Raw genomic sequence first — 15,753 nt, 5'->3', positions numbered from 1 at the left:
CTCCACGACCCGACCTCGGATAAGCGGAAGAGGATGGATGGATGGATGGCTGGAAGGAAAACCTGTAGCCACTGCAGCCCTTCAGGACTGTGAGTGAGGACCCCTGATCTGGATAAAACACATTTAAGAAATTACTTTTCCTTTTGTAATTTTTTTTGGGCATGTAAATGAAACTATGAATTACATTTTACATTTTGGGATTAAATGGAATCAGGATTCAGATGTGGCTTGACTCCCTACAATGAGGAATTTTTGATCATTTTTTTACAGTCCAAGCTGAATGAACCTTTCACAACGTATGGCGAGTCACAGCTATTTCAGGTATACTGTGTTATTTTGGCTACTGAGAAGAACTGGCTTAAGCTAATATTCCAGAAGCTAGTTTAATGTTGGATGGGTTTAATCGGATATATTTAGGTAGAGTGGAAAAAGCAGGAGAAGGACTGGGGATTTACGTAAAAGAATGAGCACATTATAATTTAAAAATAAAACGTGTGATGAAGACATTGAAATGCTCACTGAATTTGTCTACGTTGCTGCCCAGGGAGATAAGTTACATCATCCTGGCTAATTCAGCCATAGAAACAGAGTCACTGTCACTAATATCCTAATGACGAATCATTATGACACTAGAAAGCAGAGGACTTCATGCAGGGGAAGAAGTCTATAAGCATATTCCACTCATGCAGACTACAAGCTGGACCTGCTCTGTTCAAATGTTAATGTCGTTAAACATAAACCTGTGGTACAACTGGACACGTCTGACCTTACCTTATGGCCAACTACAAACTTTTTAACAGACGACAGCAGCTCTCTTATTATCCAAGACAGCAGATCTTATGGGTGCCTGGGGACATTCTTGTTTATTATATTTATATTATTTTTGAGCTTCTGTAAAATTTTAGTTTCCCCTTAGAGGACAAATAAAGTATCGTTGAATCTAATCTACAACAACAACAGTTATATAGCACATTTTCATACAAAAAAGTAGCTCAAAGTGCTTTACATAATGAAGAAAAATAAAAGACAAAATAAGAAATTAAAATAAGATGAATGGATAAGCAAATTGGCAGAGATTTCCTGGATTCATTTTTGAAGGATATGTGAAAAACATAAAAATAACTCCACTAGTGGTACTTTGTATACTAGTAATTGAAGGCTCACATAATTGTTTCTTTTCTGACACGTTAAGTGATAACATCTCAGATTGAAATGCTCTAGAATAGCAGGTAAAACTAAGTAAAAAGAATTTATCTTGCATAATAAAAGGTTTCATTCATGGTTTAATGCAGCAGTTTAATGAGTGGATGTATAATTACTTTGAATAAAAGCTGTTAAAGTTGGCAACCATATTTTCGGTTTCAGTAATCAAAAGCCGATGCTTGTTTGGTGAGCCAGGAAAACACTTTTGTAAAAGTTAATATTAAACCCTGACCTTAAATAGTGTGTTGTATTGAGTACAAATAATTTCCTTTGACTTGTACTCACCATAGTGTATTAGATTAACCTTTTTAATAGGTTCTGTACACGGTCTGGATGAGGAGAGCAACAAGTCCACTATCACTCCAAAGCCTTTCTCACAAGGTGTACATTCAATGAATTCAAATCTAACATGTGTACTTCCTGTAAATAAACATCAAGAATTATACACATTTAATTTCATTTGCCATCCCTCTCTGCCCAAGACAGATTTCTGTAATGATTGTTAACTGTAACCTATTCCACCTACTTTAGGTTGTTAATTTAACCAGCTTAGTCATTGTATTTTATCTGCAGAAACCAGTATCATTTACATATACATTGAAGTGAAGCTATCCCAGCAATGTGTCCTGAGGGACATAAGTTTTAATGTTGTGAGAAGGGCTTCTTCGACAGCAACACTGTGTTGTTTAAACCACAGATTAGGTTATTTTGATACTGGATAGATCTAATCGAATCCAACAATAACCAACACACTGAACAATCACTTATCACTGCCCCGCCCACTCATATCAAAGCTCACATATGATTGGTTAGGGGTCACTGAGGTGTGGGATTGATGGGCCACCTTGTCCTGCCCCCAGCCTGTATTCATCCTATGAAATTTTGGGAGTGAGATTTCCACCTAAACACAAATACAAATCTAGTGATGGCATTACTTGTTGGCTTAGCTTTGCAAGATTAGAATCGAATCTTTGAATAAATTTCAGTAAAACATTCACCATTTGTAGTGACGACTCCTAAAGCTGATATCCAACAGTAAATGGAATAGAGGACCAGAATTTATAGCAACTCAGTCAGTCAGACATTTTCTTACCCACTTATTCCTGAACAGGGTTGCAGGGGGGCTGCTGGAGCCTATGCCAGCTAGCACAGGGCACAAGGCAGGAACAAACCCTGGATAGGGCGCCCGAGCAAACACACACACACACACACACACACACACACACACACACACATCCACCCCAAGCACGCACAAGGGCCAATTTAGGATCGCCAGTTCACCTGACCTGCGTGTCTTTGGACTGTGGGAGGAAACCCACGGGGAGAACATGCAATCTCCATGCAGGGAGGACACGGGACGTGAACCCTGGTCTCCTTACTGTGAGGCACTGCGCCACCACTTACAGGTAGAGTGCTTATTATTTAAATGGTTATTTTTGGTTTGGCTTGTAAATGAAAGTGTGCTTACATATTATATTTTGGGATAAACACTACCTTGAGTTGTGCTATTTTAAAATAAACCTGTTCATATCAGAGCAGAGTACCCAGCCTTTTCATATTTAGAGCGGAGTTCACGTATCATGAGAGATTTCTATGCAGTACGTTCATTAAAGTACACATTTACTGACCACGGTTCTTTATCAAGTCAAATATTTCCACACGTTTTAGATAAAAAAAAGGTGCCCCCGCCCCAGCCTTCCCATCATTTGTGAATATCCTTCGTGAAGTGCGAAACATGGCCTTCTCTTGCAGATGGCATGCAGGAATGCACATTGAAAATCACAAAAGTGTAAAATATTTCCCTACAGTTGTAGAAAGAGTGAGTTCAGTAAGTGGCTTCGACAGCAGAATTTATTTGTACAAGTCACAAAACGTCAACTTACATCGGGTAGCGTTCTGTTTTTTGTAAGCGTTTTATCAAGTGTCTAAAGTACTAGACAATGCTTAAGATACAGTGGGATGCAAAAGTTTGGGCAACCTTGTTAATAGTCATTATTTTCCTGTATAAATCGTTGGTTGTTACGATAAAAAAGGTCAGTTAAATATATCATATAGGAGACACACACAGTGATATTTGAGAAGTGAAATGAAGTTTATTGGATTTACAGAAAGTGTGCAATAATTGTTCAAACAAAATCAGGCAGGTGCATACATTTGGGCACCGTTGTCATTTTATTGATTCCCAAAACTTTTAGAACTAATTATTGGAACTCAGATTGGCTTGGTAAGCTCAGTGACCCCTGACCTACATACACAGGTGAATCCGAGTATTTAAGGGGGTCAATTGTAAGTTTCCCTCCTCCTTTAATGTTCTCTGAAGAGTAGCAACATGGGGGTCACAAAACAACTCTCAAATGACCTGAAGACAAAGATTGTTCACCATCATGGTTTAGGGGAAGGATACAGAAAGCTGTCCCAGAGATTGAAGCTGTCTGTTTCCACAGTCAGGAACATATTGAGGAAATGGAAGACCACAGGCTCAGTTCAAGTTAAGGCTCGAAGTGGCAGACCAAGAAAGATTTCGGATAGACAGAAGCGACGAATGGTGAGAACAGTCAGAGTCAACCCACAGACCAGCACCAAAGACCTATAACATCATCTTGCAGCAGATGGAGTCACTGTGCATCGTTCAACCATTCGCGCACTTTACACAAGGAGATGCTGTATGCGAGAGTGATGCAGAGGAAGCACAAACAGAGCCGCTTGAGGTCTGCTCAAGCACATTTGGACAAGCCAGCTTCATTTTGGAATAAGGTGCTGTGGACTGATGAAACTAAAATGGAGTTATTTGGGCATAACAAGGGCGTTATGCATGGAGGAAAAAGAACACAGCATTCCAAGAAAACACCTGCTACCTACAGTAAAATATGGTGGTGGTTCCATCATGCTGTGGGGCTGTGTGGCCAGTGCAGGGACTGGGAATCTTGTCAAAGTTGAGGGACGCATGGATTCCACTCAGTATCAGCAGATTCTGGAGACCAATGTCCAGGAATCAGTGACAAAGCTGAAGCTGCCGGGCTGGATCTTTCAACAAGACAACGACCAAACACTGCTCAAAATCCACTAAGGCATTCATGCAGAGGAACAAGTACAACGTTCTGGAATGGCCATCTCAGTCCCCAGACCTGAATAGAATTGAAAATCTGTGGTGTGAGTTAAAGAGAGCTGTCCATGCTTGGAAGCCATCAAACCTGAATGAACTAGAGATGTTTTGTAAAGAGGAATGGTCCAAAATACCTTCAACCACAATCCAGACTCTCATTGGAACCTACAGGAAGCGTTTAGAGGCTGTAATTTCTGCAAAAGGCGGATCTACTAAATATTGATTTCATTTCTTTTTTGTGGTGCCCAAATTTATGCACCTGCCTGATTTTGTTTGAACAATTATTGCACACTTTCTGTAAATCCAATAACCTTCATTTCACTTCTCAAATATCACTGTGTGTGTCTCCTATATGATATATTTAACTGACATTTGTTATCGTAACAACCAACAATTTATACAGGAAAATAATGACTATTAACAAGGTTGCCCAAACTTTTGCATCCCACTGTACTTAGTCTTTTTAGTTTTTTCAGAGTAGGGTAAAATTCTGAAAACGGGAGGAAATTGGCTTGCTGATGGGGGTATTTTGATTGTAACACCTGGCCACTCTGAGGTTTGGGTATTATGATCAAACAGTCATACGAACACTGAGAGAATTAAGTTTTTAAATCCTCGATTAGCACAAACAGTGACAAAAAAAAGTCTGGGTGACATTTAAAAATGGCCTGTAATTAAATGCAAAGTGTCCCAAATAAAATAAAAACACAAATGAGCAGCGTTGTGCTGTCCCAGTAATGATGTGCTCTGGTTGGGAGTTCAGCTTGAAAACATACAAGGACCCTTGAGCAGGCCTATTCAGCACAGGTGTCATGAAATATTATGGGGGCTCCTTCATACCAAAAGGCAATACGCCTACCTGATGCCTCACTGGGACTGGCACTACCAAGTCAGAAGTTTTTGTTCCTTTTTCATCATTCTGGGGTGTGTGTGCTATGGCCAAAAGGAGGCGCCCCAGACACAGTCAAAGGTTAAATTAACATTGTTTTATTATATAAAAGTACTTCTCTCAGGGTTTTTCCTCCAACACACTAGTACTCACAAGTACAATTCCAATAATGAACTTCCTGCACTCTCCTCTGGGCAAGCCTTCACCCCGCATCCTGACTCCAACTGCCTGATGCTAGACAAACGGTTTCTTTTATGCCACACCTGGGAATACTTCAGTGCCAGGACAGAGCCCACAGGAAGCACTTCTGGGTTAGGAGGAAATTTCCTGAAGTAGAGAGGTTTCCTCTTGACAGTAGCTTCTGGTGACTCCCTAGGGACTCCATAGGGTTGCCCTTCCAGACTACAGGTCCCAATATACCCGGTGGGTGTCCATACTGGGACCAGACCAGAGAAGCACTGCTACCTCTGGTGCTGGGGAATAATCTGTGCTAGTCCATCCATTTTAGCCTGAATGCCCTGACTGGGATAGAAAGCACTAGCCATCCGGGTAACCGGATTACTCCTTCCACTGTGCTGCTCATCTGTTATGGCCTTCCAGCGGGTAAATCTTCTCTTTTCAATCCAGGCAGGATTCTGGCCCATCCATGTCATCGTTCACAGTATACATCATTGATCTGTTTATTTATTTACTTACTTAATGAGCTCCTGTAAAAAGCCAAATTTATCCCAGGAGACAATTACCGGTCTACCTATTTATTAGGCCCAGGGCCTCTCATAAAAATGAAATTGAGTCTCTGAAGCAGCACCCAGGTACGGTGTGAAAGATTTTGAGCCCCCTTCTTTAGTTGTGTCTCTTATTTTCAGCAGATCTGCTGAGAAGTCTTGGTCTACAGTTGTACTTGAAAGTTTGTGAACCCTTTAGAATTTTCTATATTTCTGCATAAATATGACCTAAAACATCATCAGATTTTCACTCAAGTCCTAAAAGTAGATAAAGAGAAACCAGTTAAACAAATGAGACAAAAATATTATACTTGGTCATTTATTTATTGAGGAAAATGATCGAATATTACATATTTGTGAGTGGCAAAAGTATGTGTACCTTTGCTTTCAGTATCTGTGTGACCCCCCTTTGCAGCAATAACTGCAACTAAACATTTCTGGTAACTTTTGATCATTCCTGCACACCAACTTGGAGGAATTTCAGCCCATTCCTCCGTACAGAACAGCTTCAACTCTGGGATGTTGGTGGGTTTCCTCACATGAACTGCTCGCTTCAGGTCCTTCCACAACATTTCGATTGGATTAAGGTCAGGACTTTGACTTGGCCATTCCAAAACATTCACTTTATTCTTCTTTAACCATTCTTTGGTAGAACAACTTGTGTGCTTAGGGTCGTTGTCTTGCTGCATGACCCACCTTCTCTTGAGATTCAGTTCATGGACAGATGTCCTGACATTTTCCTTTAGAATTCTCTGATATAATTCAGAATTCATTGTTCCATCAATGAAGGCAAGCCGTCCTGGCCCAGATGCAGCAAAACAGGCCCAAACCATGATACTACCACCACCATGTTTCACAGATGGGATAAGGTTCTTATGCTGGAATGCAGTGTTTTCCTTTCTCCAAACATAACGCTTTTCATTTAAACCAAAAGTTCTATTTTGGTCTCATCCGTCCACAAAACATTCTTCCAATAGCCTTCTGGTTTGTCCACGTGATCTTTAGCAAACTGCAGAAGAGCAGCAATGTAATTTTTGGAGAGCAGTGGCTTTCTCCTTGCAACCCTGCCATGCACACCATTGTTGTTCAGTGTTCTCCTGATGGTGGACTCATGAACATGAACATTAGCCAATGTGAGAGAGGCCTTCAGTCGCTTAGAAGTGACCCTGGGTTCCTTTGTGACCTCGCCGACTTTTACACGCCTTGCTCTTGGAGTGATCTTTGTTGGCTGACCACTCCTGGGAGGGTAACAATGGTCTTGAATTTCCTCCATTTGTACACAATCTGTCTGACTGTGGATTGGTGGAGTCCAAACTCTTTAGAGATGGTTTTGTAACCTTTTCCAGCCTGATGAGCATCAATAACTCTTTTGTGAGGTCCTCAGAAATCTCCTTTGTTCGTGCCATGATACACTTCCACAAACATGTGTTGTGAAGAGCAGACTTTGATAGATCCTGTTCTTTAAATAACACAGGGTGCCCACTCACACCTGATTGGCATCCCATTGATTGAAAACAGCGGACTCGAATTTCACCTTCAAACTAACTGCTAATCCTAGAGGTTGACATACTTTTGCCACTCACAAATATGTAATATTCGATCATTTTCCTCAATAAATAAATGACCAAGTATAATATTTTTGTCTCATTTGTTTAACTGGTTTCTCTTTATCTATTTTTAGGACTTGAGTGAAAATCTGATGATGTTTTAGGTTATGCAGAAATATAGAAAATTCTAAAGGGTTCACAAACTTTCAAGCACAACTGTATATTGGCTGGTTGAGTTATTAAACTGAGGTAATGCGATAACATCAATGAGCACATGAACATGCACTTCAATAACACGGTTATACACACAAACTTGCTTTCTAAAATGCCATGTATACCCTTACTCTGGTTAAAGAAACCAGATTAACGGGAGTAGATTTCTCCGCAAGTTGTCCCAGTTATCTGACCATGTAAACCCTTAACTGGGTTACAGTGAAGGATTTTGTAAGTCTAAACATGTCCGCCGCCCTCCATCTACCGGCATTACTTTGCACATGCTTTCAACAGCAACAGGCAGAAATGTCCACATCATAAATTTCCAGAGACAGATCCTCAGGCGATCACATTATTCCTTCTCCTGCCTTACATAGTCCGACTACTTCTTAAAGCAACAAGCACCCTAACTCAGTACTTGCTGAAGTAAACATACCTGCATTATTATTATCATGGCAGCACTAGGTGTAAGGCAAGAAGCACACGAACTGCCACGCCGGTCCACTGCAGAACTCAAGTCACATAACCAAGTAGAAAAGAGCATGCTGCATGCAATCCAGTAGCAGAAACATTTTACTGAAGTGTCAGTTTAGTTTTCACCCAACTATCTGATGTAGACATGTTGAAATCGTGCAATCAGGTGACACAGAGAGGTCAGTGTTCATGTGTTGAACCTTCGTGGGCTCAGATCGAGGATGTAAAAGAAAGGGGATGGATGTTATTTACTTCACCGCATACAGCATGGACTAAAGGACTAAACAAATTTATAATAAACACAAGAAGATGATCACACACCTCACGCTTATTTTTGCCGGCCGATAAAGATGCCTAACTCTTTTGCACAGCTGAATGCCATTGGAGCGTTTTGGAAAAAGGAGAACTCCAAAAGTGCACTTGCGTACGTACACGGCGGGTTTTTAAAAAAGCAGGTTTCTGGCCTCGTCCTGGTCTTGTCTGTGTATGTAAACGCACTCAATATTTGCAAATCTCAGACTCACTCATGTCCGGCTCATGTAGGATGATGCACGTTACCAATGCCATAGCGTTTGTGTGACTTTAGCAAATTAGAGACTGTGTTTTTTTGGGAAAGAGGATTGGAAGGACAGCACCCATACAATGCTGGTGTTATCTGCTAATTCTTGTTACTGTGGGGTTTGACCGTTGTCACAAACGAGCACATGAGAAACAGCTAAAGGGCCTAAAAAATAGTAATACTATGCCAGACTAGGGGGCGCCGGCGTGTGCTGTCTCTCTCAGACCATCCTTGGGAAATCCTGCTTGGTTCCAGCACCAACGATGATGTCACTTCTGTTGTTTTCCAGTGTTGATGATGATGTCACTTCCGATCATGAAGACGTTATTTATGGTTCCAGCGCCAGTGATGATGTCACTTCCCGTTCTATCTGTTAAACCCACCATCTTGTCTCAATACAAATCAGTTCTGTTTTGGACTCTGTTCTATGAACATCATTCATTTAAAAAAATCAACTTTTGTAGCCGGGAAAACAATATATGGGTGGCTGCCCCAAAACTCCATGCTGTCTGTGACTCGTTTATGTGACACCGTATTTATGGTTTAATGGCTGTTGGTTTCTTTTTCTTCTCCAATTGACAGTTGTTCATATAAAGCATGCTAATCCTAATCCGCATAAATGTTCTGTAAATTCTGTAGTTATGTTCAAGCTACTGAGCTAGCATGACAAAGTTACGAGATCATGTTGGATGTCCTACACAGGAATACAAATCAACACTGGCATGTGATTACGACGCACCTTTACTTGACGTTTCTGCAGGTTGGTTATGGCTGATGGCAAAGTTTAGGAGGGTGGCTCCCAATGCACTGGCAGGCCCAGGGGCCCATGGACTCGAAATCCACTCCTAGCTGGAAGGGGCGGCTTGCACAGGAAGTCTGGGCCAGTCAGAAACGACGGCTGTTAGGAGGGCCATCATTAAATTTAATGGTAATTATAAAATGTATACTTTTCAGTATCCTGTAGTTTAGTTCAAATTGTCAGGTTCCTGTAAAAATAGAATGCAGTCTGTCCAATTACATGGCACAGTCGCTGAGGGTGAAGGCGGCGATGGACTGGCAGACTCCTACAGAGTAGCAGCCGTGTGACAATTGTGGCCACAGCTGAGGGTAACCTGCCCAGACATGGCCAGTTAGCCATGCAGTCTGTTTACAGATTTTACTTCACTGTCTGCGATAAATCAAAGTGTTATCCGTTCACAAATGTGAATTTCCTAAAGCTTTCTTTCTGCCGGTTAGCTAAAAAAAACTCTTGTCTGTATTTTATCTTACTTTGCCATTTTTTGGAGTTTTTTGTAGATGACTAAGAAGCTTGGGAAAACAAAAAGTTATTTACTTTGTAAGGAAGGGAAAATTTCAAGTGTGTATCTCCTATTGATTACTTGGGAGAGACCTTTACACAAGGCAAGTTAAAGAAATACTCCACCCAAAAATGATATCATGTTTTACGTACCCCAAGCATTTTGAAGTGTTGACTGAGAAAAGTTTTTAATCTCATATTTTCACACAGAAACCGGCGTCTATGGAGACCAACGCTGTACAAAAGCAAATAGTGTCAAAAAGTCTGCGAAAAAAGTTACTTGGGTCACACAATATCCACATGCAAGTAATAGTCTTATGCTCACATCTTGCAAACACATGCTTTTTTGACTAAAATGTTGTTAAATAACCACTTTTGAAAAATTCTGCACAGGGTATAAACAGGAAATGCTCAGGATTGAGCTTTTGAATTGAGGGCCAATGAATGAAGGGGACAGGCGGATCTTTAGTTCAAAAGTTCCATCCCGTTTTCATTGCTGCATCATTGACTGCAAAGAAGGAACCAATACTGAATGGGGTGCCAGTCCAATAAGGGGCACACTCAGATATGCATGGCCAATTTAACAGGGGGATATTATTCAAAAAGAAAGCAAAGAGCAAATCAGCACGTTTCACTGGGATGTAAAATGCTGAAAATAAACACTGAAAGGAAAACAAGTGGAAAGAACTTGACAATGTATAAGAGTGAGTGTGTTAACAAGAACATTGGCAAACAAGATAGCTCTGCAGTCAAGCACTTTCACTCTGATATGTGGTATTATTATCTAATATATAAAGCTCAAAGTGGGCTGTTTCAGTGTGCAAATCCACCCCAATGAACCAATCACCACCACAGATTTCCCATTTTATACAGTACAGGAGAAACGCACAGGCTGTGCTTCATTACAACATACCTGCGTTTTATTAGGCAGGTGTCCCTAGGAGGTATTTTTAGGCCTTGGCACAGGTAGGCAAAGATGGCCTTAGTCAATTAAAAATTTTTTTTTTTGGTTTGGGGTCAAATATTTTGCCCCTGGGTAATTTATTTAGTGATCCCACACGCAGCACCCAGTAACCATCATTTTCTGAATATCATAATTTATACATTGTCATTCATACAGACTGCTACCACAACATGCTGTAGATGCCAAAGAATGTACACGTTAAACAGATCTACAGGTTGTGAATTCATTTTTGATATCAAAAAGGACAGATGATCTTTGTTCCCAGTAACACATTTGCTAGGCAGGCATTTCCCAAACACAACTGCATATAAGCCAGAGATGTGCAACCTTGACAATAGAAAGTCCCTGTGTATGCCAGGCCATACTTTTTAACTGGTCTTTAACACTGCTGACGACTTGCATTTTACCTGAATTTCATTTTCATATTAGTCCACATATCCAGCTGTCTCTCCAAATTACTTTCAAACTTTTTTTATTAATTACAATAAAGGATTGTTTACAAAGAAAAATACATTTTGGAAAGAATGAAAAAAAAAATATAAACCCATTTCTGAGTAATAACATAAAAAGTAGCTAAAGCTGCATAAAATATTATACACACACACATACATACAGTATATATGGTGTAAATATATTCTTTCTGAGTATATGTACTTAACTGAGGATGCATTATTCCTTTCAATACACACACTTACATAATATTTTATATATATATATATATATATATATATATATATATATATATATATATATGTGTATATATATATATATATATATATAACACACACACACACACACCTTTTATATTTTATATATATATATATATATATATATATAAAATATATATATATGCATATATATATATATATAAAATATATATTATTTATAGTGGTGTGTATATATACTATATAAGTCAAGATCCATAGTATACATACATTAAGTCAGGATTCATTATCCCCATGATAACATACATACACACACACTTTTATATTTTATATATATATATATATATCTATATATAAATATATATATATATATATATATATATCTGTGCATATATATATATATATATATCTGTGTGTGTGTATATATATATATATATATATATATATGTATATATTATATATATATATATTATATATGCGTGTGTGTGTATATTTTACATATATATATATAAAATATATACACACACACGCACATGGTGTGTATATATACTATTTCTGAGTATACATACGATTAAGTCAGGATTCATTATTCCCCTCAATAAGTAATACAGGTGTTGGATCCTGATGGTGTTGAGTCTCAAAGCGCTTCACCTGCTGTTTGTGGGGACTCGTTCCTGACATCAGCAGTCCAGTCTCCGAAGTGCCCAGCAGAGCCCAGGAGATTGCATTTTCAGTTTATGGTTTATTCCATACCTGCTTACCAGCAATGTAGGTTGCTCTCACATTAAGCTGATCATCTAGAAGTACAAAATCTGTGATACAAAAAAAAAAAAAAAAAAAAACACAACTTTGTAAGCAGTTTGCACATCATGTCTGCTTTAAAAGTAGAATTACAGTGAACCTGATTAAATTCTATACAGATTGGCAATAAGTGGGTAAAAAATAGATTCTTCCATTCAGCAAATTCCTTGTGACAAATGTAAAAGAAAACTAAAGACTTTCATTTTATCCCTGACAATGACAAGGTTATTTCATTGTAAGTTGTTTTTTCCATTATCATATTTTCCTCTGGAAGTGTCGATATACTGCATTTGAGTTAGCTTTTAAATATATGAAAAATTGAGGTTAAATCTTAAGTACCAGTCTAATTTATTCTTGACCGTAATTAATATTTGTGTACATTTAAGTGCTAGTCACACTACCTATGGAATTGTCACCAGAAAAGGCCTGTAATGCTCATATTTTATTTTAACCTGTCTTTTGATAAACCCATAACCCGCACCTTTCAAAATCACGGCCAGAATTACACTAAAGACTACTTTTTTGTAATTTTAAATAAACAAATACACAGTGACATTTTCAAGTGGTAACACGAGTACCTGCACTAGGTTTTGTTTGCAACAAGATGCAATATTTCAAAAACAACCTGTTTTGTTAAACCCGCTCAAGTGGCTCAAATACAGCAGGGTCATGTCGTACAGATGTTTATCTCATACTTTGTTTGATAAGCACCTTTAGCTTTTTTTCTGAGGACCCAACTAAGAAAACTGGTCCCATACTGGGACTCAAGTAAATTAAAAATTAAATTATAATTACCAGAATGTCAGCCAAGGCTTATATAGACAAAGGCAATACAATACAAAACAACTGAAACTTTTGTTTCCATTCAAGATTATTATATGATATGTCTGAAGCTATTAATAGGTAGGAGGGGCTTTGCTCAAATGTGTAGGGTGATGGAAGTTATTTGGACACTCATCGCTCGTAATTGATGTAATTATGCATCTATTTAAAAGGTGAGTGTTACAACATGCTACTAAAAGAAAGAAGTGTAAAACAAACATATTGTTGTTAAAGTCTAAAATATTATTAATGAAAGAAGTAAGAGATTCCTGAGTTACATCACTGCCAGTATAAACTTTAAATTTACTTGTAAGAGCCATTTGCTAGTTATTTAAGCTATATTAAATGCTTGCCTAAATATTAGTCTATCGTCTACGTGAGGTTCTTACAAGTTGAACAGAATTGGTATATTCTAACTACATTTTGCCCCTCTGACTATAGCACAGTCTCAGTTAGTGACCTGCCTTGCCGTGAGTAAGGCATGGAGGGCAAACAATTTTAAACCTTGCGTTACGTGCTCAACAGTATGAAAGTTAACGTGCTCTATTAAATGTGCAGGGCTGTAAGTTAGAACATACTGAATACAAAATAAGTATAGAAACAACTGAGGTTTGACAAGAAAATATAAGTTTAGAGAAGAAACATTTTTTCACAAATTTTTGCCTTTTATTCTACGAGAACGTGCAGTGAATCCACTTGACTTGAGCATTCCTAGTTTTCATCTTCTTTCTCTGTACATTTAGTGTTTGTTTGCTCAGAGGCTGATACGCTTGCTGTTTCCTGAGCAGCTCTTCTTTTCTCCACCCTAGCGGCCCGCTACTTCTCTTCTTCCACATCTTTTCGCGTTAAAACTGAATAAGTCAGTGATTATGCTGCAATTACTTAGTACATTTTCTTTCATTTTTCCCTTAAGCTGGCATTTAAGTCTTCAATCTGCCTCAAGAATGATTTAAGATATGAAGAGGTAGGGGAAGTGATGAAGAAGGTGGTAAGGAATGAGAACGGCGCCCATATGCATTTACAGCGCAACCGCCCTGCTGGCCACTGCTGAAAGTTGATTCTACAATAAAATAAAATTTAAAAAAAAAGGAATAACTTTGGCAGTCAATCATCACCAGAAGGCTGACAGTAGACGTCATGTAGTATATGTGTGCCAAATTTCAGGTCAATAGTTCAAACGGTTCAAAAGTTTGTGAGCTACAGGTGATTTAAAATCCTGGACAGACAAACGAACAGTCACAGTAGCATATTATATATAAAGATTTTCATAATAACATTTTCAAAAGAGTTGCACTAACAATACATTATTCTAAATAAGTTGCAAATTGTTTAGCATATCCAGATTTTAATTTAATAGTTCAATCAGGGTCTACTCTACATATGGGGATTTATACGCTTATCTCAATCAATAAATCGGCAAATGGTCCAGTTTGAAATGTTACATTTTACCAACTGACATCATGCTGAATGTCGAGGGGCCCACACTACAGCACCTCTCACACTTTTCATGTTGTTAGGTATTATTAAAGTTTACAGTGGTCTAACAAACATGTCATCTATACTACCAGTAAACTGAAATGTATCAAATCATTTTAAAATAGTGTTACAAGAAAGAATTTGGCCTCAACCAGGCACGTTAATCTTCTTGGCACCACTGTTACAGATTTACTGTAGACACAATGTATGTTGTTTTGGTAAACATGTGACAAGGCAGATTTAGCAAACAACACTGCCATGGCCCTCTGCATGCCCCCACAACACTCTGAAAATCGCTTACATCACTGTGGCCCACCTGTTATTTTTATTTTCACATTTCAGACTAGTGCTGGGTGTGGCAATGTGCTTGGAGTACACCCTAAGCGCTGTGGCCCCTTCTCTTCACAAGCTTGTCTGTGTTTTACCCTCCTCTCTCCCCCTTTCTTATATGGGGGTCTTTGCTCGTCAGCCACCTCAGTTTGACTGTTTCACAGGCTTTCAGAAGGATGGCGGTTTCTTGAGGAATATTCATTATATTTTCAAACCATAGAAATAAAAGCTCTCAGTGATGCAACAATGGCTACGTCTCAAGATCGCATAATACCACAATAAATGCACACTAAATAGAAGGCGGTATATCACTCTTCACAGAATCTCAGCCTGGACAATCTTGGCTAATTTACTACACAATCAAGTGGCAATCCATCACACGCAAACAGGGTCACGGCCCACAGTTTAAGACACACTGAACTAGAGGACCGCAATCCTTTTACAGTTTAGTTTTGACAATCCTATGCAAAGAGGCTGACTAGCTGGGCAAAGGGTGCCAGGGTAGATTTCTACAGGGAAACCAATGTTTGTAGTGGGGAAGCACCTCTGCATTTCAGCACAAGTAAGCTATTATTGTATTAGACACTTTGTTTTGATGGTGATGGCGAGTGTGGTGGATGGCTGGCTTTATATTCCGGTCCTCACCCCCAGGCCGCCAGGAGGGGCTCTCCCGACAGCGTGGATG

At 39.0% G+C, this 15,753-nt stretch overlaps 1 protein-coding gene across 1 annotated transcript in view; it reads right to left on the bottom strand.

Annotated features, from left to right (window-relative positions):
- Positions 1-12,164: 12,164 nt before the first annotated feature.
- amdhd2 (amidohydrolase domain containing 2) overlaps positions 12,165-15,753 on the bottom strand; it is a 37,414-nt gene continuing 33,825 nt past the window's right edge. The window contains exon 12 of the mRNA XM_039775842.1: positions 12,165-12,451. Coding sequence (XP_039631776.1) covers positions 12,375-12,451 — 77 coding nt within the window. The 3' untranslated portion in view covers positions 12,165-12,374. The remainder of the gene's footprint in view (positions 12,452-15,753) is intronic.

Source organism: Polypterus senegalus, chromosome 13, assembly GCF_016835505.1.
Source record: "Polypterus senegalus isolate Bchr_013 chromosome 13, ASM1683550v1, whole genome shotgun sequence".
Lineage (NCBI taxonomy): Eukaryota > Metazoa > Chordata > Cladistia > Polypteriformes > Polypteridae > Polypterus > Polypterus senegalus.
Note: the sequence above shows the minus strand (reverse complement) of the source record. Positions and strands in the feature narration are given on the sequence as shown.